The following is a 25,530-nucleotide window of genomic DNA, read 5'->3' as shown; positions in this document are numbered from 1 at the left end:
ACCCATCAGCCTATCATAGGTGACTTATAGGTGAGCCGGTGCTGCTGGTAACGCATAGGTAAGTCTTTGTATCTCTAGGGTTCAGTTTATTGCTGTACATCTAAGCCGTGTCCTCCAGCTGGCTTGTGTTCTGATCTCTATGTGTACTACCCTTACCAATCCCAGTTGGTTTAAAACTTGGGTGAAGAAAAGGGATGCTGTTTATTGGGTTCCTTCTGGCCCTAACAGTACGTGGAGTGGATTGGTGGATGGAAACTAGAGGGCCCTGCCAGGTGTCATGATGCGAGGTGATGAGGGCTCAAATTAGGATGACTGTGGCAAAAGAGAAAGTGGGACTTGTGAAAAGAGAAGGAAGGGCTCTGATGGGCTATAAACTGTTGACAGGATCTGATTCATTTGGTGTTTCCACAGATTCTAGCATAGTCCTTTATGCCCACATTCAGCAAATACTCATGGAGCCAGCCACTGGGAATATGGGGGTGAGAGGAGTGGGAGTTCTTTGAAAGAAAGCAAGGTGGTAAATAGAGGTGGCATGAGAGGGAGCCCTTTAACCGAGGTGCTGAGGGATGGCCTCACTGGGATGACATCTTTGAGGTGAAACACTGAAGGAGACAGATAAGTTAGTGGAGCTGCGAGATGTGCCAAACAGAGGATACAGCAACTTCAGCGTCCTTGAGGCTAGAAAGTGCTTGGCTTGTTCAAAAAACATATTTGACAAGCTTTTGGCTGGAATGAGGGAAGAAATGTGAGATGGTATGAGATGAGGTCAGAGCAATAATCCCAGGTTGTATGGGACAGGAAATAGAGGCACTGGAGGAATTCAGAATCTGAAGGAAGGAGACACACTGAGCCATAGGAGACTTAGGTTCAAGGGAATAATTTTGAATAGACACAACAAACCTTAGGATATTAGAAGACACGAGGAAAAGAGATCAACAGAGGGATAATAATTTTACAACGTTACAGAGGTAGAGATTCTGAAGAAGTGGGAGGGAATTAGGTATGGAGTGGAGGTGGAAGGGTTAGCTTTAACAAGGAGGCAAGAAGTTTCTTCTTTTTGAGACCAGAAGGCTAAACTAGGAAACTAGGAAACGTCTGTTGAGTACTTGAGATGTGTGAGGCATCGTTCTGAGAGTTACTCATCTCCTCCTCGTAATATGCAATGAGGAAGATGCTATCAGAGCCCCGTTTTAGAGTTGACAAAAGTGAGCCTTGGGCCAAGTAATTTGTCCATGGTCATACTGCCAGTAAGGACAGAATTATGATTTATTATTTTTTTAATGACTACACCCGCGCCATATGGAAGTTCCCGGACCAGGGATTGAATGCAAGCCAGGGCTGCGACTTCTGCCATGAACAGTGCCAGAAGGGGTTTTTGCTCTAGGCCAAGTGGGTGGAGCTGAGCGCAGGTCAAGTCCTTGATCTCGAGTTGGAGGAGTAGACCGAGACCTGAAGCTGAGAGGTTATAACTAACCCCAGAGAAGCATGCGGTCCTAGATGAGGAAGTGGGGCTGGCCACGGATGGATGATTCTCAGGGAGTCTGAATCTGAGGAAGTCTAAACAAATTCCGTGCTCTAGGCTCTCAGTGTAGTGCTGGCAGCACCTGGGTCAGAGCTGTGAGGTGAGGTAGCACCAAGTGACACTGCAGTCTGGGAGGCTGAGGATGAGATCTGGAAGTCAAGAGACAGTAACAGTTGAGAACAAGTAATTGGCATTGGTCACTCTTGAAGAAGAGCCAAATTGTGGAAGCATCTGTTCTGAAGTGATGTTATGGTGTCTCTTTTATCTTTGATCTGGAAGCCTCCTATTCGAGTCATTTACCAAAACGAAACTATAAGCATCTTGAGGACGTCTGTCATCTTAGCAGCCTCAATTGCACAGACTTGGTACTCAGTAAACGTGTTCAAATTGCTTTGCTCTCTTTGTTTTGAGCCTGTGTAATAGTTGTGGGCTCTCAACTGTTTTGAGAGCCCTGTTTTGTGGGCTCTCAGGATAGATAGATAGACAAACAGACTTCCAGATTTTAAAGTCATCTATCCTTATAGTGAACTATAGCCTGAATAACCTGTAGAGAAACTGAAAAGAAAGATGGGGAAGAGCAAAGGAAATATGTCCGTAGAATTTTGAGGTGCAGTCCTTTCGGGCTTGTCTAAGACAGAGTGTGATTCTGGAGCAATGTGAGTACTCTGTGCACCCTCTGCTTTGGCTTCTTTTCACATTTATTAATCTTGTTATAAGAACTTAGGAGTTCCGGAGTTCCCGTCGTGGCGCGTGGTTAAGGAATCCGACTAGGAACCATGAGGTTGTGGGTTCAATCCCTGGCCTTGCTCAGTGGGTTAAAGATCCGGCGTTGCTGTGAGCTGCGGTGTAGGTCTCAGACGCGGCTCGGATCCCGCATTGCTGTGGCTCTGGCGTAGGCTGGCGGCTACAGCTCCAATGTGACCCCTAGCATGGGAACCTCCATATGCCATGGGAACACCCCAAGAAATGGCAAAAAGACAAAAAACTTTCACTTCTTTAAAAGTTTCCTTGGGACAATAAAGGAGTTACACTTAAAAAAAAAAAAAAAAAAAAAAAAAAAAAAAAAAAAAAACATAGGAGTTCCCACTGTGAATCAGTGGTAATGAACCTGACTAGCGTCCTTGAGGATGTAGTTCCCATCCCTGGCCTCGCTTGGTGAGTTAAGGATCCGGCATGGCCGTGAGCTGTGGTGTAGGTCACAGGTGTGGCTCAAATCCCGCATTGCTGTGACCGTGGCATGGGCCAGCAGCTGTAGCTCCAAGTGGACCACTAGTCTGGGAGCCTCCATATGCCACAAGTGCGGCCCTAAAAAGCAAAAAACAAAAAATTTAAATAGTTCCTTTAAATTTGCCTAGATAATTTTGATTTGGAGTAGTGACCTCATTCACCCCACATGGGCTTCTGAGTTCTTTAAAAATATTAAACTGTTGCTCTTTGTCTCTCATTCTAACTATTGCCTGATCTTTGGAATCCTATTCTTATGTCCTCATTCATGGTGCTGACTCAGGCAGTTGAGACTTTCTTGGTAAACTAAATGTTTACCTAAATGTTTCATTCATTGCATTTATTGTGATCTGGAACTTAGTGATTTTTTAAAAAAATGAAATTGCATGAAGTCACCAAAACGAAAGCCTGTTTTGTTTAATTACATATGCTAATATGTGTGAACATGCCTAGTTATTATTTATATTATTATTACATACATATCATGTCTAAAGGGTTCGTATCAAACACTATACAGTCTGGGCAGAAGGATTGTGGGTGCTAGGAGGTAGAGGCAGAAATTTTTTTTTTTACTTTTTACATTTCTTACTGATTTTCTTGGAATAATTTTATTATATAATTTGATACATATTTGATGCTGTGAAATAGTATCTAAAACAGTCATGGGGGTTCAGAGGAGGGCAGTTGAATTCAGCTAGAGGGGATGAAGAAAGGCTTCAGGAAGAGGTGAGATTTTATACTAGCTCTCAGGTATGAGGAAGACGTGGGCAAGCAGAGATGCAGGGAAATCTAGGTGGGGGAGCAGTGAGAGGATACGCTTGAAGGTTGGGAGGGGCCAGTCGCAGAAGCCACAGCAAGTCTCATGGCTGGAGTGCAGGGAGTGGAGAAGAGTGGCCGCCTTGGTGAAAAGTCCCTGGGAGGGGTCGGGCTAACATCCTCTGAACCTTAATCAAGCTTCACACCCCTACAAGTAAGACAAACACCTGTAACATTAAAAAAAAATCTTAACTTGACCTCAAGATCTAAATAGCAGTTGACAAAAAATCTGCAATACGGGAACATTTGAATAATACCGTGAGGATACACTCGGCCACATGCAGAATGTGAGAAATTCTATGGGACAGATGGACTAATTTCTTCAATTAATACATGGCATGGAAAAAACCCAGAAAGAGGGAATTGTTATAGATTTAAAGATGCTTAAAATATCAACCAAATCAATGTGTGACTCTAAATCGAACATATACAGAAATTTTTTGAGATAATCTAGGAAAATTAGATACAGACTAGGTATTGGATAAGGAATTATTTATGTTTTGGGTATGAAAATGGTATCATGTATATACTGTAAAATTCTTATCTGTTAGATTAGAGATATATTTTATAGTAGAAATGGTTAAATGTCTGCAGTTTGCTTTCAAATATTCCAACAAAAACAAATGCAAACAAAAAACAGTAAAAAAAAAAAACAAAAAACTGTAGAGTTTTAGAGGAATGGGAGAGAGGAAACCAGAATAGCAGAAACTTGATGATCTTTGAAGCTGAGGGATGCGTCCACGGCTGTCCTTTTACTTGTCTCCGTGCCTTTGGCTATTTGAATGTTTGCATAAGAAAATGTGTTAAGGCCCCTCTTAGGAGTTTAGACTTGATTGTGCAGCCCCAGCAAACCTGTGCAGGGTTTTGGCCTGGTGAGGGGGGCACGAGAAAGGTAATGAGTGACCCAGAAAAGTTTTCCATCAGTGTGTGACGTGGGTGGGGTTTAGGGGAGGACTTGACGTGGGAGCCCATTTAAGACCTTGATCAGGATGGTGGCCATGAGAATGGAAACTTTTGAGAACAGGGAGAGGAAATAGGGCAAAAAAGGAACCCTCTGGTGGGTGGGCAGAACAGAGATGAATCCAGGTGCATGAGGGCAAAATCCCCTCTTCCCCCATCCTTAAGCCATTGCACTTGGGACTTCGGGCGAGGAGGAGAGGGAAAGTGATCTTAATTGAGGAGAAACTGCCCAGGACTTCATGACTAGCCCCAGGGGAAAGCAGTGGGGAAACAAAGGGTTCATGGGTTCTTTATGATGCGGTTTCTGTTTTGGTTCCTTGCTCTTTTTCATGAGGAAGTTACTCTCTTGTGGTTTTCGTGTGAAATTTATGGGTACAGTGATTCATTTTGATCACCTTTCTCTCTCTTCATTAGGGAGAGAGTGGCCATAATCTGTGTCAGTGGTTCTACCCGAATCATTTATGATACTAGTCGAGACAGAGATAATATCATTCATTTTTAAGATAAAACACTTTTTTTGTTGTTGTTTGTCTGTATTTTTAGGGCCATACCCATGACATGGAAGTTCCCAGGCCACAGCGATGTGGGACCTACACCACAGCTCACAGCAACGCTGGATCCTTAACCCACTGAGCAAGGTCAGGGATCAGACACACATCCTCATGGATACTAGTTGGGTTCGTTACCTCTAAGCCACAATAGGAATTCCCCCACTTTTGTTTGTTTTAAAATAATTTTTAAAAAATAAAAAGTGTTTTTGTTTTGTTTTGTTTTAAGTATTATAGCTATACCTGCAACATATGGATGTTCCCAGGCTAGGGACTGAATCTGAGCCACAGCTGTGACCTATGCTTCAGCTGTCGCAATGCTGGATCCTTTAACCCACTGTGCCAGTCCAGGGATTGAACCCATGTCTCTGTAGCAACCCCAGCTGCTACAGTCGGATTTTTTCCCCCCTCCCCACAGTGACATATGGAGTTCCTGGGCCCTAGGGTCAGATCTGAGCCACAGTTGTGACCTAAACTGCAGTTGAGGCAATGCCAGATCCTTAACCCATTGTGCCGGGCCAGGGACTTAACCTGTGGCCCGGTGCTCCCAAGATGTTGCCAATCCCGTTGAGCCACAGCAGGAGCTCCTGCAGTTGGATTCTTAACCCACTGTACCATGGCAGGAACTCCAGAAATTTTTTTCCCCTACTTTAAAATATTTTATTTTATTTTTGAATCTTAAAATTTTATTAAAGTATAGTTGATTTACAATGTTGTGTTAATGTCTACTGTACAACAAAGTAGAATAATTTTTTATTGCCTAGGATTATTTTTCATGTGTCTTGTTTTTTTTATTTTTGTTTTTAAGAGGAAACTTTTTTCTTTTTTTTTCTTGGCCACTTCTGCAGCATGTGGAAGTTCCTGGGCCAGGGATGGAACTTGTGCCACAGCTGCAACCTGGGCTGCTGCAGTGATGACACTGAATCTTTAACCCACTGCCCCACAAAGGAACTCCTGTTTTCTTTTTTAATAACTATAAATTCAAGCTTATAGAAGCTTGCCTTTGTCTTGAGAAATAACAAAACAACAAAGCATTTATATCATTTGTTCATCTGAGAGATGAGAGTTCTCTGGCAAGAGTAAAATTTATACCATGAATGATGCAGGTTTAAGTCTGGTGGCGCTAAAAGGAGACAGCAGCACTGTTGACAAAATTATAATCTGCTGGTGGCGTTTTCAGAAAAGAAGCCCTTGCAAATTTCTAAATAACAGTAAATTCTCTTAGGACATTCTGAAGTATTTCATGGGCCAAAAAGAGAATGAGGTTATTAGTAAAATGCCTCAACAGAGTTTGAATAAAATAGTGGACTCGAGAGTTACTGAAACTTGGATATGTAAAAATAGGGCCGTAATTTGGGTCATACTTAGAATGGTCTCAAGTTCAAATAAACTACTGTGATAAGACACCAGTTCACAAGTCATAAGCTTTCCCAAGGGCTCTTTTTTCCCTCAGTAGGTGCTGGCAGAGGGCATGCTGTCATTTTCCAATGTAGATGCTTGGCCCCAAAGCCCAGACTGAGAAAGGCAGAGAGATAGAATGAACACTGCAGGAACTCCCCCTTCTCTTCATGGTTCCACCTTTGCTCATGCTTAAAGAAACAACGTTTAGGGTGCCCGAAGTGGAGCTCCTGAGGTGGAATGTTTCAGGTCTGCTAGGCCAGGCGGACACCCAGTCTACACTTTTCTTCACAGCATCCTCTTCTTTCCCTCCTCCTACAAGCTCTTCTCTGACTGAGGACTGTGGTCCCTGCTGGTGTGTATTTTCCACATCAAACATGATCCACCCATCCTCTTGTGGGAAATCGCCATCACAGTGGAAGCTGCCTCTTGAACTTCTCTGTCCAGATTCATGTTGTTCATCCAGAAGAATCTTCTCTGTGTCTCCACTGCGGGTAGAGGATGAGGACGGTGCACGTCCTAGCCCCCATCTTCCCCATTGCCCTGGCTGCTCTGCATGGGGCGCTCCACCAGGAACGTTGAGGTTGGCTGGTGGGGGCAGAGGCTGCCTGCCTTTTCTCACGGTGGTGGTTGTTGGGCAGAGGTGGCAGCTGCTCTAATAAGTGAGAAGACATTGCTGGGCGGCTGGAAGGACTGCGGCCACAGCAGGCCCATCTCTGGTTCTCTGACATGGAGCACTTTTAAAGAATGTGTGTGATGTTCATTCAATGAGTTGAAATGATACAGTCTGGGGAAATAAAAGTTGAACTGTAGTAAACTAATGAAAGCTTAGATTTAAGTATATAACATCTGACTTGTCAATGGCAAACATATTAAACTGCAGATTCAGTAGAAAGTAGCTGTCAGAGATTAAAGAGGAATAGTAGCTCTCCAGCCCCCTGCAATCAAAGGTAATTAATACTTCACATATGAAATATTAATAGGTTTGATAGAATCAGGCCCTCAACAAAGGAGGACACACTGAATAGTTTCCTAATCACATCTGTTTTCTTTTTCAAGAAGTTACACTACAAACCTGTAAGGATGGGCCACTTCTATGATCTACACCTCTCTTTTCTGTCTCAGTGTAACAGACCTGTTTAGGGAGGGCTGAAGTGGGGAGAAAATACCAAAGCACAGTGCATTCTTTACCTTATTGTGCAGTGGGAAGGCAGGGGAACTTTGGAGACTCCCTAGCTAGGCTTCCACGCATCCACCCAAACTGGCACCTGCCACCCTAGCCTTACAGTTAGAAAGGAGTGAGGTTTCAGCCAGGTTTGCTGCTGGTTTGGGTCCAGTTAAAGGTAGAGTTTCTAATTCGTGGTTGCTGCGGTAGAAAGCTCTCCAGGAAGGAAAGAAAAGGAGAGGAAATTTCCTAGCTAAAAGCAAGAGAAGTGGTTTTCATTTTACTTGGGGATGCATAGCTGAGCTGTTGGGTCACACGAGGGGGATGGAGGGACGCATGGTTGGTTATGGGTCTTATTATGGAAAGGGTTGAACTGTCATCAGTGCCTGATGGAAGTGAGAGCGGAGGCGGCAGCAGCGTCTCTAACAGCACTGCCTCTCCTACTGCATTATCAGAAAAGAAAGATAACATGAGAACAGGCACCCATTATCTCTCTACAAAGGGATTAGTGTGAGTTGCAAGAAATTAGTGGCTTTTGAGTTAGCACAGAAATACTAATGAATATCAGGACCAGAGATGTAAAGCAGGTAAAATGGGCTTTTTTCTGCTGCGTTTCTCTCCTTTTCTCTTTTTTGGTTTACTATTTTAAGATCTAGGGCTGTATTAGTCTTTTTTTTTTTTTTTTTGTTCTTCAGCCAAGATCAGAAATCATACCCTTTGGGAATGTGATTTGTCTCCTTTAGGGAATGACTCAATTTGTTTGTGACTGTCTCTGATGTGTGTCAGCAAAGAGATTGAGAAACATCTTAGAAATGAAAAGCTCTGGTTGAGAGGAGAGCTCCCTCATTTTCAGGCCTGATAAAAGCATCAGGACGTCTCCCAAGTGACAATCCCCTCCCCCCCCCCCGCCTTTTTTTGCTTTTTAGGGCCACACCCTTAGCATATGGAAGTTCCCAGGCCAAGAGTTGAATTGGAGCTGCAGGTGCTGGCCTACACCACAGCCACAGCAATGAGGGATCCAAGCCTTATCTATGACCTACACCACAGCTCACGGCAACACCAGATCCCTGACCCACTGAGCAAGGCCAGAGATCGAACCCACATCCTCATGGATACTAGTCAGATTTGTTTCCACTGCCATGACAGGAACTCCCCCAAGTGATCATCCTCTTTTATTAAAGGATGAAATTTGTGCATAACTGTAGCTAATCATTAAAAATGGCATGACCAGGCAAACTTGTGAAACCAAAGGGGAGGGAAGGGACTCCCACTACCATATGCTGGACATTGTGCTGGGAGCTTTATTTCTGTTCTAATTCAGCAGGTACTTAGTACCTAGTGTGTACCAGGCATTGCCCTACGTGCTATGACCTCAACCCTGTCCTCAGAGGAGCTTACAGTCCAGTAGGGAGGACATACTCTTTAAAAAACTTCAAAATTATTCATTCAGATATTTAAGTAAATTATTCAGTGTAGCCTTATAAGTGCTCATTAGAGAGGAATAGCATAGTAAGAATCCCTGGTACAGACCCGGGGGGGTAGGAGTGGGGTAGTCAGGACAAACCCCTTTCTGGAGGAAAGGATGGCTGAGAGGAGGGGGCAGTGTGTGATGGGAACAGCATAAAGAGGCTCAGAGGGGAGAGAGAACTGCTGTCCAAGCGGAGACCTAGGAAGTGAACCAGTCGGGTCCTGTCTGGACATTATACTGGTTATAAGACAGAAGGCTCATGGCTTGGCCTTGAAGGCTGGTGAGGTGTCTTGAGAAACCGGAGTTTGTGAGCTGCGTGCTGCACACTCCCTCCTTTCCACTGACCCCTCCTGGCTTTACCACCCTGAAGAAAGAGGGGTGTTAGCAGGGAGTTAGGTCGGGGGGCCGGAGGAACGTTCTCTCGCGCGTACTTGGTGCTCTGTAGAACATTACCTAGAAAGCGGGAGATCCTGGCAAAGCGCAGTTGTTTTGTGGGCCCACAGGGCGTAGTCATTCCAGGGTTTCTTTCTGCACAGGCTTCTGCACGTCAAATTGACAGTGAACCCCTCACCCCAGCACTTAATCTTGCACTCAGAATTCCACCCTAGTTAAGTTTTTCAGACGTGAGATTTTTTTCCCCCCAGTTCCATCCTGTGGATTAGATACTCTTAGAATGTTACTACTTCTGCTATGTTTAATTTGAGCCAGAAGAACGTTGACCCCTGATCTATTGGGTTGCGTATACCTGCCTTTTTGTCTCATTCAGTTCATTCATGTTCATGAATTAATGTGTCGCTGCTGCTTCTTCTTTTTTTTCTCTTTCTAGAACACAAGCAGGCATTCCCAAACATTCTGAAGAAGGGGTACCTGGAGATTCGGAAAAACCATGACAGTTACTGGCAAAGCTGTTACGCAGAACTCTCACCCTACAACCTGTACTTCTACAGCCTCGACAGCAGTGGGAATCAGAACCTCTATGCCACGTACCAGCTGTCACACTTCCAGAGCATATCTGTTCTGGGCAACCTTGAGGCCAGGCTGGTGGATACCGTTCTGTATGACAACACTCAGCTGCAGCTAAAGGCCGAGTCGCCGTGGGAGGCGCTGGACTGGGGGCAGAAGCTTTGGGAGGGTGTGCACGCTGCCGTGCCTGCTTACCTGGGGCGGCCGGACGAGCTGGCCAACTCCCCGGGGCTCGGGCATCATGTCGACTGCGCACAGAATCACTGTTTACAGAAGAAGTCCAGCCAGCTGCTCATGCCATCCCCTGTCCTGGATGGCCCCAAACAGTACCAAAACATCCTCAAATCAGGGACGCTCTACAGGCTGACTGTCCAGAACAACTGGAAGGCATTTACGTTCGTGCTGAGCAGGTCCTACCTGATGGCCTTTCAGCCGGGCAAGCTGGATGAGGATCCCCTGCTGAGCTACAACGTGGACGTGTGTCTGGCCGTCCAGTTGGACAACCTGGACGACTGCGACTCTTGTTTTCAGGTCATTTTCCCCCAAGATGTCCTCCGTCTCCGTGCCGAGACCCGGCAGAGGGCTCAGGAGTGGATGGAGGCCCTGAAGACAGCTGCCAATGCGGCAAGGAGTTCGGAACAGAACCCGCAAGTCACGCTGAGGAGCAAACCCAAGGATCAGATGGGGGGGCATGAACTCAGGAAGAACAAACGCCAATCTGTGACCACCAGCTTCCTCAGCATCCTGACGACTTTGTCTTTGGAACGAGGACTCACTGCTCAGAGCTTCAAATGCGCAGGTATGAAGCAAATTTTCAGCCTAAAGCTCATTAAAGAACAATCCTGGGAGTTCCCATCGTGGTGCAGCAGTTAATGAACCCAACGAAGGTATAGTGTCCATAAGGGTGCAGGTTCAATCCCTGGCCTCACTCAGTGGGTTAAGGATCTGGTGTTGGCATGAGCTGTGGTGTAGGTCTCAGACATGGCTTGGATCCTGCATTGCTGTGGCTGTGGCACAGGCTGGCAGCTATAGCTCCGATTCAACCCCTAGCCTGGGAACCTCCGTACGCCACAAGTATGGCCCTAAAAAGACCCCTCCCCCCAAAAAAAGAACAATCCTGAATTCCACACTTGGAATTCACTCTAAAAACCCCCTTAAAAGGCCAATCCCAGGTACCTCTTGTTTTCAAAGCATCTCTCCTTCAAGGAGTTTGTTATATTAAAACACCTGTCCACCTTCATGCCTGGTGAAGTAGGTAGACGCTGCTCTGATCTGCCCCATTGAAGCCAAGTGCCTCACTGGAGCATAACCAGGCTAGAATTTTGGCTTCCTAAGTCTGCTGTGATTCTTTTTCCTCTGCCTTCTTCAGTAAAGGTCACGGGGAATGTGGATGTCACACATGGTCTCCTAAGAGACATTCAAGCCTAGAGCTGACTAAGAACACTCTTCAGGCAAGTAGAGTGTCCATAGCCAGTAACTCATTGATCATGACCTTGTCAAATCTTGTTAAGGTGGAATCCAGAAAGTCAGCCTTGACAGAAAGTCTGGAGGTGGCTAAGAGCAGGGTGAGGATGATTCCACAGATGACCTCTGAGTCACGATCAGCCTGTGCCTCATCCTGGGGAAGCCAGGGGCTGCTGGACCTGCTGGGAGGCTGAGACACAAAGTGAAGTCCAAGGCCAGTCATCTGTTAGTTCTTAAAACCCGAGCACTGCATGTCTCCTCCATTCACCATTCCTCCCCCTTCGTCCCAACAGAAAACTGGGGAGAAAACAGCCCTCACTAAATCAAGTCTATGAATCTACTGTAAACAAAATCAAATTATTTACCTTTTACTAAACTCCATAAAGTTGTCACGAGAAATTTCCCTCAAAGGTAGCTTGAATTAGAAGCCTGATTTGGGAAATTTCAATTCAAGTGTATCTGATTTAAGTATGTTGTTTAAAAGTGAAGAAAAAGTGGTTTCTGTCTTGGCTCAGGGGAAAGGAATCCCTGTCCTCGCTCAGTGGGTTAAGGATCTGGTGTTGCCCTGAGCTGTGGTGTAGGTCGCCGACGTGGATCGGACTTGGTGTTGCTATGGCTGTGGTGTGTAGGCCGGTGGCTACAATCCCTATTTGACCCCTAGCCTGAGACCCTCCATATGCTGCGGGTGTGGCCCTAAAAAGACCCCAAAAAAAGTGAACAGGGGCTCACCACCAGTCAAGACTGAAATTTCAATTTTGTGCTTGTTCCTGTATCAAAAGACAAATAGTGGTGGCACGGTGAAACTTTGAACTTAGGTTAGTTATGATGATGGTCTTTTCTATTGAACAATAACTTACGTAAAGGAGGGATTCAGGGACTCATGTCTGCTTTGTCCAGAGGGCCTCAGTAACTGCGGAGCCGACACTTGCAGGGTTGGGTGGAAGAGACCAGAAACCCCAAGATGGTAAAGAAGCTGCACTGGGTGACGTGCACATGTCCGCAGGCATGAGTGACCTTGTGTTACATCAGCCAGCTCCTTATGGAAAGTGCTTTAAAATAAGGAGACGCTGGTTTTAGTGCAGTTTTTGGAAATTATGGACATATCAGTGTCTTATTGTACTACTGCATATATTATGTTTCAGAATTCAGCCATTCAACAGTAATTTTTAAGTGCTTACTCTGGACATCCTGGAATTATGGTACACTTCTGTGGTTTTAGAGTGCTGAGAGGGACCACAAATCTGCTGTGTTACTGGAATCGGGGAGAAGAGCTCAGCTTCATTTTCAAGGTAGAGACCGGAGTGTGAGCTGGAGGAACTTTCTGATGACGGAGGGGGAAGAAAAGCATCAGGCGTTACACAAGGATGGTCCCCCTGCAGCCTCCTAATTCACCTTCCTCTCCGAAGTCCACTTCTTGATGGAGGGTGCCCTGCCCACATTCTGAACTGCCTGGGTAGCATTTTTAGCACCCGGAGGAAGGAGAGCTGTAGGTAGAGGGTACCATTCCACAGATCCACTACATCTAGCAGTTGGTGACCTGATAACAGAAAAGACTTAGAAGAGTGAATTGAAGAGACCAGGAGAAGGAAGCTGAGAGTAGGAAAAGGATCATGTACTGGGCTGAGATAGAACCTTGGGGCAGCTGCTTTTGGGTCCGTGTTTTGGGATGCTTCCCTTTGCTGTCTGAATCCGGGCTCACTGAATGGCTGGAGAATAAGTTGGGGGTGGGTGGTAACAGGGAACTCAGGAGGCAGGCGTAGATGTGGTCTGAAACTCATTTCCTCGGCTCCGCTCTTACCTTCATGCTTTGGTTTGGAGTTCTAATGGGGGCACGGGTAGGTTTCTTGTTTGGCGTGGGGAGAGGTCAATCCTAATTTGTACAGTGTGGCTGATTCTCAAGTAGAAATTTTTAGTTTCACTTCAGTGTCCCCTCTTCCATCTGAAACTGCTACGCTCAGTTGCTTTGTGGTACCCTGGTTTATGGGTGGCTTTCCGTTTTCCTTAATGAACCATACCTGGCGTACTGGTTGCCTACCTCAGGTAGGAAGATGTCATCTCCTGTAGGGGGCAGAGTCTCAAAAGAAAAAGGCCAGAACTTGTTGAGCAAAACCTCTGAATGTTTTTGCAATTTCTTGGGAGGCTGTTCATTTTATCAAAGATTATTATAGCAGATGGAACTTAAAATTGATCTATGTTTCTCACAAACACAGTTAATCTAAACCAGCTGTTTATTCATTTAGTAACTTGGGTCCCCAAACTTTTCAACCTCATAAAAACACACGTTCAGTAAAAAAGCTGGTTGCATAGCATGTTTACCTTCCAAACGGTCAAAAAGTCCAGCAGATTGTTTTCAGTTGAACCTTGGCTTTATCGGGCGTTTGTGGGAAAGCTAATTCGCAATATTTCACCATTTAAGTGCGCCTCTTTAGAGTACGAGTGTTTATGTCCACTTAGTGTCCCCCCACCCCCGCCTTTAAATATTTGTGATGCATAAACTTTAAAAGTGGGAGACTGTACCGAGCCGCTCTTTATCATGATGTCATTCAGCTGCTATTCAGGGGAGCCACAAATGTTGGCTTTTAAATCTACAAAATAGTGCAGTTGGCCTCATTTCACTAAATTCTATCTGTAGGTGAAGAATTTTCTGTATCCTTTTTTAAAACTTAAAGAGCCCCTGAAGAGAAAATGGACCCCGACCATCCCCAAATGCCTGAGGTTATGGTTTGGAAAATACATGCTTGTGCGTAAGTGTGTATTTCTTAACATGTGCTTGGACTTTTTATAGTTGTATTTGATTATGTGTGGTTTGTTGCATGGCTTTGTCTCTAGCTCCATGGCCGTCCCGTGCTAGGAAACCCAGCTACAGTGGTCGTCTTGCTGTTCTGGTCTGTTCCTCCCTTGGTCATTCATGGCTCCAGGCCCTTTCTCTTCGCCATTCCTTCTTCCTGAGACCATGCCTTTGAAAGTTAAGTTCTTCCATTCATTTACTGTAGGAGCCCAAAAGTCAAGTGCACCTGGACAAGTCAGTGCTTGGAGAAAGCCGACGTGGTCCCTGCCCTCATGGCACTTGCAGTCCCCCAGAGAAGACGTCAGTGGAATCATCACCCTCACTGATGCCAAATGGCAGCTGTGAGCCGAGCTGTGGAAGTGAGGTCCTCATGTCAGATTAGAGAGCTGCCAGGGGTGGTGCAAAGTGGAACTCTATGAAATTGCAGGCATTCGGTCATTTTTGACCTACGCAAAAGCACTGTTTGATAAGGCTGAACTACATGTTCGACCCTGAATCACAGAAGGTTCTTGGGCAGAGAAGCACGTGAGGAAAGTGGTATTTAAGGACAATTAATTTACTGGTGCTTTAGTCAGCCTTGCAGAAACCACCTCTGTAAGCAGAAAATGAGGAATGCTTCTTTAATGAAGTCATTGGTTGGGATTCAAAATTATGTTTGGCAGTGGGGCATCTGTGGTGTTAAAATATTAATGCTAAAACAAATGACTATGCAGCTTATTAAAATATTTATGGAGTATGTACCTGTAAGTGGTTCTAAATGAGGTCGTTCACAAAATGCAGTATAAATTGAATTATAAGGCAGGAGCCTGGTTTTCTTCAGGAATTAGACATGTATACATATCTATTTCCTCTCAATTGATACATGGTTTTCTTGGCCCTGGTACATAGGGATATTTTTTCCTGTAATTTCCCAGCAATCAAGAAACCTAGCAATTGAGTATTATGATAAAAGGGCCCTGGGCCTTGTTTATAGATGCTACTAGAGATGCAAAGCTCACATGTTACTGCTTTGTAATCTGGAAGTGAAATCAGACAGCCCAGGTCACTGTTCCTGACTCTGAACTGAAATTGAAAATGTTAGCAGAAGAGACAGCAAGAAAAACAGCCAGCTGAGGGGATCCCCTCCACCATTTCACACTGTCAGTTTTTATGGTTGTTTTACTCCTTTGGCTGCTGTTTAACCTCTTGGGACTGCTGTTGGTAATTATGTCTCTCTGGCATTAAGAGCTTTTTGCTCCCCACCCCCGCCCCCCGCCACCCCGAGGCTTTGGGAGGGGTAAACCCAAGGGGTTTGGGTGGGGGGGGGGGGAGTTTTGCTGTGAATTCTTCAGCCATTTAGTGCAAATTCCTGTAATTACCGGCATTGTGTCCTCTCTGAATGGCACATAATACAGCAGAAGCCATTCCTAATTGAGACCTTACAGGAGGTACAAATCCTCTCTTTGTTCAGCCTGACAAATTAGTGCCAGAAAGTGGCAGGGTCCGAGTGGGAATCAAAGGCAAGAAACACAAAGATGGAACTTAAGGCTACAGTAATAACCCTCTCTTGTCCCGAAGGGAAAAAAGGAATGACCAATGAAAAATGAAGTTTTTTTTTTTTTTTTTTTTTTTTTTTTTGTTATAAATTCCCTTGACATGACAGCACCTCGGGGCTGCTTTATTTATTTAGCAAAAGTGATTAAATAGTAATACAACAGGGCTGCCCATTGTTTCCCTGGGTGCCCCCACCTCACAGACCCCTGCTGCCTCGGCTAATTGATTGACAATGAACCTCTGATAAAGAAGTATGTGGTTAGGACCTGAGGTGGGAGGGGGAGCCTTTTCCCCCTTCTCTTTGTCTGAGTGTGTGTGTGTGTGTGTGTGTGTGAGATTTCATTTTTGTTTGAATTGCACTCTAGTTTTTCTTTGCCCCACCCCTCCTTTTCCCTTCTCTCCCCTTGCTTTTTTTTCTTTTTTCTTTTTCTTTTTTTTCCCTCCCAGAGCTTTTCAGCAGTGGCTCCCGGCTGACATTCACAAACAGGTAGTGAGGAATTTGGGTTGTAGAGTAGGCTTTTGACAAGTTTATCTTTGGAGCGAACTTCCTTCTCTCCCCCTGCTCCATTTAAGGCAGAACAGTGGTTGTGAGAAGACAGAAAGGGGGAAGCAGACTGATTATTGGTGCTCAGAAAAGTGGGTTTTTTTTGCTTTTTTTTTTTTTTTTAAGTTTCTCATTTGTGGTAACAGACGTCTAAAACTAGTCTTTCAACTGAGATTCCTCTCTTCAGTTCCTTACTCAGCTTTTTTAAAAAATCTGTGCATTTAATAACATTTACATGTGGGTGGGTGGGGTTGTGGAATAAGACATAAAAAATTGAATTATTTAATCTTACTCGGTTCCTGAGAAGCCAGGATTGATTATTTTAGGATAGAATCTGGCTGCTTATGGTACAACTCAGCACCCCAAGATGCTGTACATTGTGGGAAGATGACCAAAGGCCTCTAGGCAGATAATTAATAGCCCCTGGTTATATATGCTCAACTAGCTAAGCTGAAGCTAAATCCCTAATTTAACTCTGTTACAGCTGCAAAAACAAATCATTTCAAGCCCCTATGAAAGCAAAATATATTAAACAAACAGTATCGACCTTGTTAAAACCACATGGCATTTCGTGTGATAAATGAGGGCGTCTTTCTGGCAAAGGCCTATTTTATGACATCATTTAGACCTAAAGGATACCTTCACCCTGGTAATACAAGCATTCCCGATAGAAAGTATGGAGTGGTTAATTATTCATTAAATAGCTGCGAGTCTGGAAGTAAGCAATATTTCTGCGTTGGGCATAGTTACTTATTGGCTTCCCAGCAAATCATGCAGAATGCAAATCTGAAGAAAAAAGAGAAATTGAATTTGGGAGCTGATTATGCACGTGCATATAGGTAAAGACAGAGCTGTAGGTTTTTAAGTGCCAAGGAAGAAAGTTATATACCTTATAACATATGCTCTTGAAAAAGCAGATTCTAGAGTAGTCAAAATCTGTTTTGAGTCCCACATGAAAAATTAGGGGTTCCTCCAGTAGCCAAAGTGCCAGCTCTGCTAAGGAAATGAGAGACAGAAATAAAATGAAATTGACTTTCTTTGGTATTTCCACTTCCAATCTTCTACTATTATTTTCAAATTTGTCTCATACTTATTAGGAATGGTAATACAGTGAGATTTATTTGACTTAGGGTAGCCAATTAGAGGAGACAAAACAATTAAGGAAGATTCAGCTATGCCCCTCAAAACATAGAGTTTGGATAAATGAAAATTATTTAGTCCTTTGTTGCCTTCTCATTTCATATTGTCTATTTTGGTTTCGAGTGTATTTTATTACCTCTCAGAGAAGAAGGGGGTTTTTTGGGTGTGTGCTGAAGGGCTAGGCTTTATTTCCTCAGTCTCGAATGTGACCATGGAGGGGTTGCTGATGGTAAAATCCTTAAGTGGAGTTTTAGTGGTTTATTTCACGAGGGTTTATTAAACCCCTCATGTACGCCACACACATGCTCCACCAGGCACCTCGGGATGTGCAAGTAGAAGTGAGGTGCAGGCTGTGCTCCTCTCAGATGTATAAAACACCTACCCCCCAAAGTATGTGGGGGGCTGGATGGGACTGGGAGACAAAGGGGTCAAGCAGTCATGGCCACTGGATTGAATACCCCTCCGTCCATGTCTGTGGTCCTGTCAGAGGATCCCTGTTATAGAGAACTTGAAAGCTAAAGTGTTAAAGCCGTGTCTGTCCTCACTCCCCCATTTTAAACTTTGTCCTCATATTTCCTACAGATTTAAACTCCAGAAAAATCTTCGTAGCTTTTACCACTATCAAAGGTAAAACTTGAATTTCTGTCGTGTGCTTCTTATGCAGTAGGTGTGATGGGAGATACAAAAGAAGCATAGATGTGGCCTGGACCCCCAGGACTTTATAGTCTGGTTGAGAATATGCACAAGAGAAAATGAGGGATGAATGGACAGTTCAGTCAGATGCACACTATGTAGCACTTAATGTTCAGAAAAGGCCTTGGCAGAACCTTTAAGATGGAGATACTTGGGTTTTATAGTTGCATTGTTTTGTGAGTGGTGAATGATTGGCAGCTTTACCCAAGGATTGCTGACTAGAACGTTGTCAATGAAAGTACATGATAATAGTGAGCAGCGGCATGCTTAAATAATTAAGAGCGAGGACTCTGGAATCAGACTGGCTGAATTTCTACATCTGCTATTCACGTGACTGAGTAAATTACTTAACCTCTCTCCACCTCCATTTAAAATCTCAGATGTGAGAATAACATCTACCTCCTCAGTTTATGGTAAAAAATAAGTTAAAAGGGCTGGAAACAGTGCCTGGCACATAGTAAGTGCTGTATAAGGATTAGCTATTTTTTAGTATTTGCCCACATAGGTCAATAATAACCTGGATAGGAGTTCCTGTCATGGCAAAGTAGGAATGAATCTGACTAGGAACCATGAGGTTGCAGGTTCGATCCCTGGCCTCGCTCAATGGGTTAAGGATCCAGTGTTGCCATGAGCTGTGGCGTAGGTCGCAGACTCGGCTCGGATCCTTCGTTGCTGTGGCTGTGGGGTAGGCCGGCAGCTGTAGTTCCAATTAGACCCCTACCTAGCCTGGGAAACTCCATATGCCGTGAATGCGGTCCTAAAAAAAGCAAAAAAAAAAAAAAAAAAAAAATTACCTGGATAAAGGTATCCATAGGCATACTTATCAAATTTGCAGCTATCTCAAAACTAGTTTGTACAAATAATATGTTGACTGATAGAATTAAAATTTTGAAACAAGCTGGAAGAGTAGACCAAACAAGGTGAGATTTAGTAGGGATTCATAGATAGTCCTATACTTACATTCAGAAAATTAACTGCAAAGACTTGATCTAACAGTTCATGTGGGCATACAAATGAGGCCATGGGAAAGCCAGCATTTGTACTGCTGTGGCTACATCAAAAGCATTCACAAAACAGGTCCAGAAGGAAGAGATCACATCCTCACTGGGGCCAGACCACATCTGAAAATTTCAGTTCTGGATGCTGCTCTGGAAGAACAAACACCACATCTCTTGACCCTTGATAGGAGGGTGAAGGACGGAGAACCATGCCATGCAAATGTTACCTAGACTGGGGAGGACGAGAGTCTCGTCTCCACATTATTGGAAGGCTGCCACTTAGAAAATAGACTTCCTCTGTGTAATTCCATTGGAGCAAAGTAACAGAAATGCCCAGAGTATGATGAATTTCCCTTACTTAAAAAGATCTGATGGCCATGGGTGAAAATGAGTGGCAAGAGCCCTGGCCAGGGAGGCTGGAAGAACTAGAATTTTGACCTCAAGACCAGTCACTTGTCTGAGCTATGTTTTTCTCCTCTGCAGGATGAAGGGATTTATTAATTCAGCCCTTCTGCAAATATTTATTGAAGTCCTACTATGTTCTGAGCACAGTGCTTGATGTGTAGTGAAAAGATAATCCCATTATGTGTCCTCAACAAACCTTGAAAGTTGGAAGCCAATTAAATAAGTAATTATTGCACATAGTTGAACTCAAGGACTTTGAGTTCCCTTCTAACACTTCCATCTGTCTGGGATATTTTAGAGGGGACAGCTTTGCTCTGTATGGCCCCTTTTATGTCTCATTCTCTGGTTCTTTGAATGTCTATAGAAGATTAGAGAAAATTAGATTAATGTGGTCCTGCATTTAAACCTCATTTAATAAGTAATACCTTTTTCCTTTGGGCAAGAGAATTTAAACCAGTAGAAATATCGCTTGACTGAGAAGACAAGAGATGGGATTTTTTTTTTTTTTTTTTTTTTTTTTTTTACTGGCTCTGATGTCTATCATTGGATAAATTACTTTGCTTTTTACCCTTTTTTGCAGTCTCAGTTTCTAGGTCTAGGAAGTCATTTTAAATAAAATTAAATGTGTATTAAGAATATGAATATACACTGAAATAGTAATTTGATTCTGGAAGAAGAAGAATGTTATATAATTTGGGTTTTGAACTATTTCACATCCTAAAATTCAGAGAGAGGTCTGATCACTTATATAAGTAGGCCGTTTGATTTTATAGGATATAAATTTGCTTTTTTGATTTATTCCTGGTATTCTCATCATAGAAGTCACATGTTGGTCTTTGATATGTTTCAGAAGAATAAAATCATTTTGAATTTCAGAAGATAGGGATCTTTTGATAGACCTTCCTGAACTTCATAGGCCATAGCTGTGCTATCCTTTTTTTTTTAAAGCTGTTCATTTCTCCCAGTCTTTGTTGCTATACTTTGGTCTGGAAAGTTCTTGTCCCTCTTTGTAGCTTCCTTTATGGTTAACATTGTTCTCATCATGTGTTCATTTCCGGCTAAACTTCTAAAGTAAGTGTTAATGTACTATTTGACTCTATGTTGAGTTAAAAGTTTCTATTTACTGACCTTTCATTAGGAGGGAAATTGGTCTAGGTGTGGTTTTAGGACAGCCTGGGGTAGGTTCTCTTAATTTCTAGCTATGTTCCTTGAAAAATTAAGCTTTTCATGGAGTCCAATGAGCAAGAGGTACTGGAGAGGCTTTCTGAAATTCATTAAGCAGGAATGTACTTAAGGGAAAAACTTGCCATCTTTAAAAACATCTCTAGATAAGGAAAACTGGTAATATATTAACGCCAGCTTCGTTTCTTGCATTAATGTTTTCATCCATCCATTCATTCAATAGACATGGGCCACATACAGTTCCAGAAATTGAGGTATGGAGGTAAACCAAAAGTTCATTTTAGCAGTTAGAAAATATGACTTTAGGCAGGTCTTTAGTCCTTGAAATGTGCTAATATTAAAAATGTTTTAATTTGGTTACATTGAAAAAAATAACATAAAACTCCTTCACGTATTTCATATAAAAAAATGGAGCAGGGCTACAAAGTAGTGTGCCCAGAGATCAGGGGTGACAGCCGGTGTTCTGAGTACAGTTTTGTGTTGTGCTTTATTAAAGACTTCTGGGTATGAAAATTCCTTTATACCTTTAAAGACTTATGCTTATGTTTCCAAGCCTTCCTTGATCACTGTCCCCAAACCCCACTCATAATTCCTCAGGTAAAACTGAGCATTCCTCCTGCTGGACTCCACCCACTCTAGGGCTCCTGTCTATGACTGGTACCACTTTTTTGAGGGCAGGACCCCCACACTTCTCAGAATGTGGTTGGAGCACCATTTGCATCAGAATCATGAGAGTGACGTGGGGATTGTTGGCTGGACTCTTCCCTAGACCTGTGGAAGTCAGGATCTCTAGGATCAGACCTAGTGATTGAACCCAGGTCACAGTGGATTTGTACACATACAAAGTTTGAGATACCACCAGCCTAGCCCATGCAATGTTCTTACTGAAGGCATCAAGCCATATTTCCGTTTTCTCTAGGCTGTATAAATGCATTTCTTTTAACTGTTTCTCCCACTTATGTCCAACATTTTAGCCATTGAGGTATCAGTCTGCTGATAACCTCTAGGTTTCCATATCTTTATTACATTTGGAAACTGCAGTGATGATCCGTTAAAGTTCTACTCAGTAGCGAGTACAAATGAAGAGATTCGCTCGAGTCCTTGACACACAGTCTGGCTTCTTTTTCTTCTTTTTTAAATACATCCTAATGTTATGCCTAGTTTTAATTCTATACTTAATAAGCATATTTACTATGAATTTTGAGAATAACCTTCACCTCCCTCATCTTCTTTGTTCCCAGCCTGGTCATCTTTCGCCTCGATGACGACAGTGGCTTCCTAGACAGGCTTCCTGCTTCCATTCTAACCTTGTCCAAATCTTGTCTTAATTGAAGTGCGTATGAATGATCTTATTAAAATTCAGATTGACCCTGGTAGACTTTTCTTCCTGTTTTTCAGTGGCTTCCCACTTCTTTTGGCACAAAGACCAGCATCCTTACAATGACCCCCCATGATTTGGCCTCTGGCCACCTCCTAACTTTCAACTCCCGCCCTCTTATCATTCTCTCCCACACTTGAGTTCCAGCCACACGGACTTCGCTCTGTTCCTCTAATGTGCCATTTCCTTCCCTCTTGCCTCAAATCCTTCACGTTTGCAATTGTATCTCCCTGGAATATTGCCATCCTCACCACTACCTCCAACTCATTCTTCAGGTCACTACTTAAATTTTCCATTCTCAAGAACACTTTCTCCCACCAACCCCTTAGGACCTTTTTAGTTCCCTCCTCTGCTACTACCTCTTACTCTAGTACTTGTCATAATCAGGATTATATGGTCATTTGTGTGCTTGTTTAATATTTGTCTGCTCCACTTAACTGCAGATGCCAAAATGGCAAAGGCTGAATTGTCTTGTTCATGGTTGTCTTCTCAGCACTGCATCTGGCACACAGTAGGTACACTAAATATTTCTGATCATCCTCTGTTTTAAACGCTCCCCCATATTCCCATCATTGGATTTCCTGCTTTCACCATCTTTTCTATGAATCCTAGGCTGAGTCATCTGCATGTATAATTAACATGTTCTCTACTGAATCATCTAAGTTGTTTAAAAATATTAATAGGTGATGGACCCCAAACTTATCCTGTTTGCAAACCAGTTATGATCTTGAAAGTTTTCAGGGACTTTAAAAATTTTTTTTTAACTGTGGAACTTTTTAAAGCCTTTGTTATGCTAGTGTGAGAGGTAAGTATAAAGATTTCCAAACTTACTTGACCCTCTCTTGGCAGGACTAATACTCCTCAGACACCAGTGCAAACCCCTGCCCTGAGCACTGTATCGCCAGTTTCTTTTATTTGTGCATATTCTGTTTCAACTCCATCTGGGGTACAGCAATTCAGTTCTGGCACCAACCACCCAAAGTGAGTATAGACCCTGTGAATTAGGTGCTGGATCCTCTGCAAGACTACCCCCCTATCATTTTACAATGTATGTATATCAAACTATTATGCTCTGTACCTTAAACTTATACAGAGATATATGTCAGTTATATCTCAATAAACCTGGGGAGAGAAAACCTGCCCCTGCTGCAGATGCCAGCCACATGTTCAGGGGGTCCTCACTCTGAATGACTGTCTACAAATTTGGGGGTTTCCACAACCCCCTCAGGTTTGATAATTTGCTGTAACGACCCATAGCTCAGCAAAGCATGGCACAGTCGGGCCTCCGTATCTATGGATTACCCATCTACAGATTCAACCAACCATAGATGGAAAGTACTTGGAAAAAAATTCCAGAAAGTTCCAGAAAGGAAAACTTGAATTGGCTGGGTATCAGCAACTACTTCCTAGCATTCAAATTGTATTAGGGATTGAACGTAACCTAGAGATGATTTAAAGTATAGGGGAGGCTGTGTGTAGGTTATGTGCAAATACTATACCATTTTATATAAGGGACTTGAACATCTGTGGATTTTGGTATCCACAAGGGGATCCCAGAACCAATCCCCCATGGATACTAAGGGGTGACGTACTTATGACTATAGTTGTATTAGAAAGGGTACACACCGGAAATAGCCAAATGAAGAGACTCAGAGGGCAAGGTCTGGAAGGACTCCAAACACAGAGCTCCCATGCCCTCTCCCCGTGGAATCAGGGCACGTCACTCTCTCAGCACCAGTGTGTTCGTCAGTCAGGATGTTCCACAGAGCTTCAGCATCCAGAGTTTTCGCTGGAGTCTCACTGTAAAGGCTCGCTTGATTGAATCATTGATTTTGCGATCGAACGCACTCTCTCGTTCCCATTGCTTCCCTCAGAGGTCAGTCTGGCTCATAGTCCCAAATCTCTAAACCTGCAGCTGATCCTTCTGGTGACCACCCCCACCCCCCAACCTGAAGCTATTTAGTGGCCCACCAGGACGCACCTCATTGGGGGCTCATGAATAATAAAGATACTTGTGTCACTCAGGAAATTCCAAGGGTTTTAGAAGCTCCCTGCCATGAATCAGGGAGAAAGTCCAGAAAATTCTTTATTTATTTTTTATTTTTATTTTTTGTCTTTTCTAGGCCTGCGCCTGCGGCGTATGGAGGTTCCCAGGCTAGGGGTCTAATTGGAGCTGTAGCCACCAGCCTATGCCAGAACCACAGCAACGCAGGATCCGAGCCCAGTCTGCGACCTACACCACAGCTTGTGGAAACCCCAGGTCCCTACCCACTGAGCAAGGCCAGGGATCCAACCTCATGGTTCTTGGTCAGATTCATTAACCACTGAGCCACGACGGGAACTCCCAGAAAATTTTTTATTATACAACAGCTGAGGATATTGAGTGGGTCATTTCCACAGCAAAAATGGAACCTGAATGAAAGGAGGGTGAGCAGTGTATGTGGTTGCCCCTCAGAATGAGAAAGGTGAAGCCTACTCACCCTGCTCCCTCATTTCTGATGAGCTGATGGTGTGTGCCTATGCTTTCCAGAACTGACTACATCTGCCTGGGGAGGGGGGATTTCTGGTCAGATCTTGCTGGGTCTCTCTGGGACCAAGCAACTTAAGCAGCAAATAAGAAACTCATCTCTCCCAGAGGGCCCCCCACCCCACCAGGGTAATAGAATGATGGACACATCCAGTGACTTTGTGATCCCAACTCTCTCACCCAGATACCACTCTCAAATCTTGGTTTAAAATAGGCTGTTTCCTTTTAAAATGGCTATTTTAAAGATGATAAACAAAAATAATTTTATGTATAGTACCTTTAACTGAACATAATTTAGTATATGCTGTACACCACTTTTAGATGGGGGCTAGGATTCTAAAACCAACGACATGTGAGCTTGTGTCAGGTTCTAAAAGGGTGACAATCACATTCTTTTTTTATGTCCAGCTTTTTTGAGACTTAATTCACAAGTAACATTGTGTAAATTTAAGAGGTACAGTGTGATGATTTGATATGCATATATATCATGAAATGATTCCCCAGTAAGGTTAGTTAACACATCCATCAGCTGACAGAGTGCCGAGAACACTTAGGTCCACTCTTTTAGCAGCTGTCAGTAATACAATACAGTATTGTTAACTTTAGTCATCATGCTGTGCAGTAGAGCCCCAGAACTTTTTCATCGTTTTTTTTCCCAGCTTAATTGAGATACGTTAGACATAGAACATTGTATAAGGTTAAGCTGTATGACGTGATGATTTGATATGTGTGTGTATTTTGAAATGATTGCCTCAACAAGGCAGGTTAACATCATATCCATCACTCACACAGTTACTTCTGAGTGTGTGTGTGT

The 25,530-nt window shown here is 43.5% G+C and overlaps 1 protein-coding gene and 1 pseudogene across 3 annotated transcripts in view; one reads left to right on the top strand and one right to left on the bottom strand.

Moving 5' to 3' along the window:
- Positions 1-25,530, top strand: part of PLEKHM3 (pleckstrin homology domain containing M3) — a 196,351-nt gene that overhangs the window by 40,510 nt on the left and 130,311 nt on the right. For 2 of the 3 annotated variants that reach the window (XM_021076247.2, XM_021076248.2), the window contains exon 3: positions 9,928-10,863. In XM_021076247.2, coding sequence (XP_020931906.1) covers positions 9,928-10,863 — 936 coding nt within the window. Of the gene's footprint in view, positions 1-9,927; positions 10,969-25,530 lie in introns of all 3 variants that reach the window. The other variant, XM_084998762.1, reaches the window with a different exon arrangement.
- LOC146396114 (BCL2/adenovirus E1B 19 kDa protein-interacting protein 3-like pseudogene) lies at positions 6,520-7,142 on the bottom strand (annotated as a pseudogene).

Source organism: Sus scrofa, chromosome 15 (genome assembly GCF_054392235.1).
Source record: "Sus scrofa isolate SSC_HxYL_T2T_F1_AM1 chromosome 15, Sscrofa_HxYL_maternal_Yorkshire_Landrace_v2.0, whole genome shotgun sequence".
NCBI classification, from domain to species: domain Eukaryota; kingdom Metazoa; phylum Chordata; class Mammalia; order Artiodactyla; family Suidae; genus Sus; species Sus scrofa.
The sequence above is the reverse complement of the archived record's forward strand: the minus strand, read 5'-3'. Positions and strand labels throughout refer to the sequence as shown.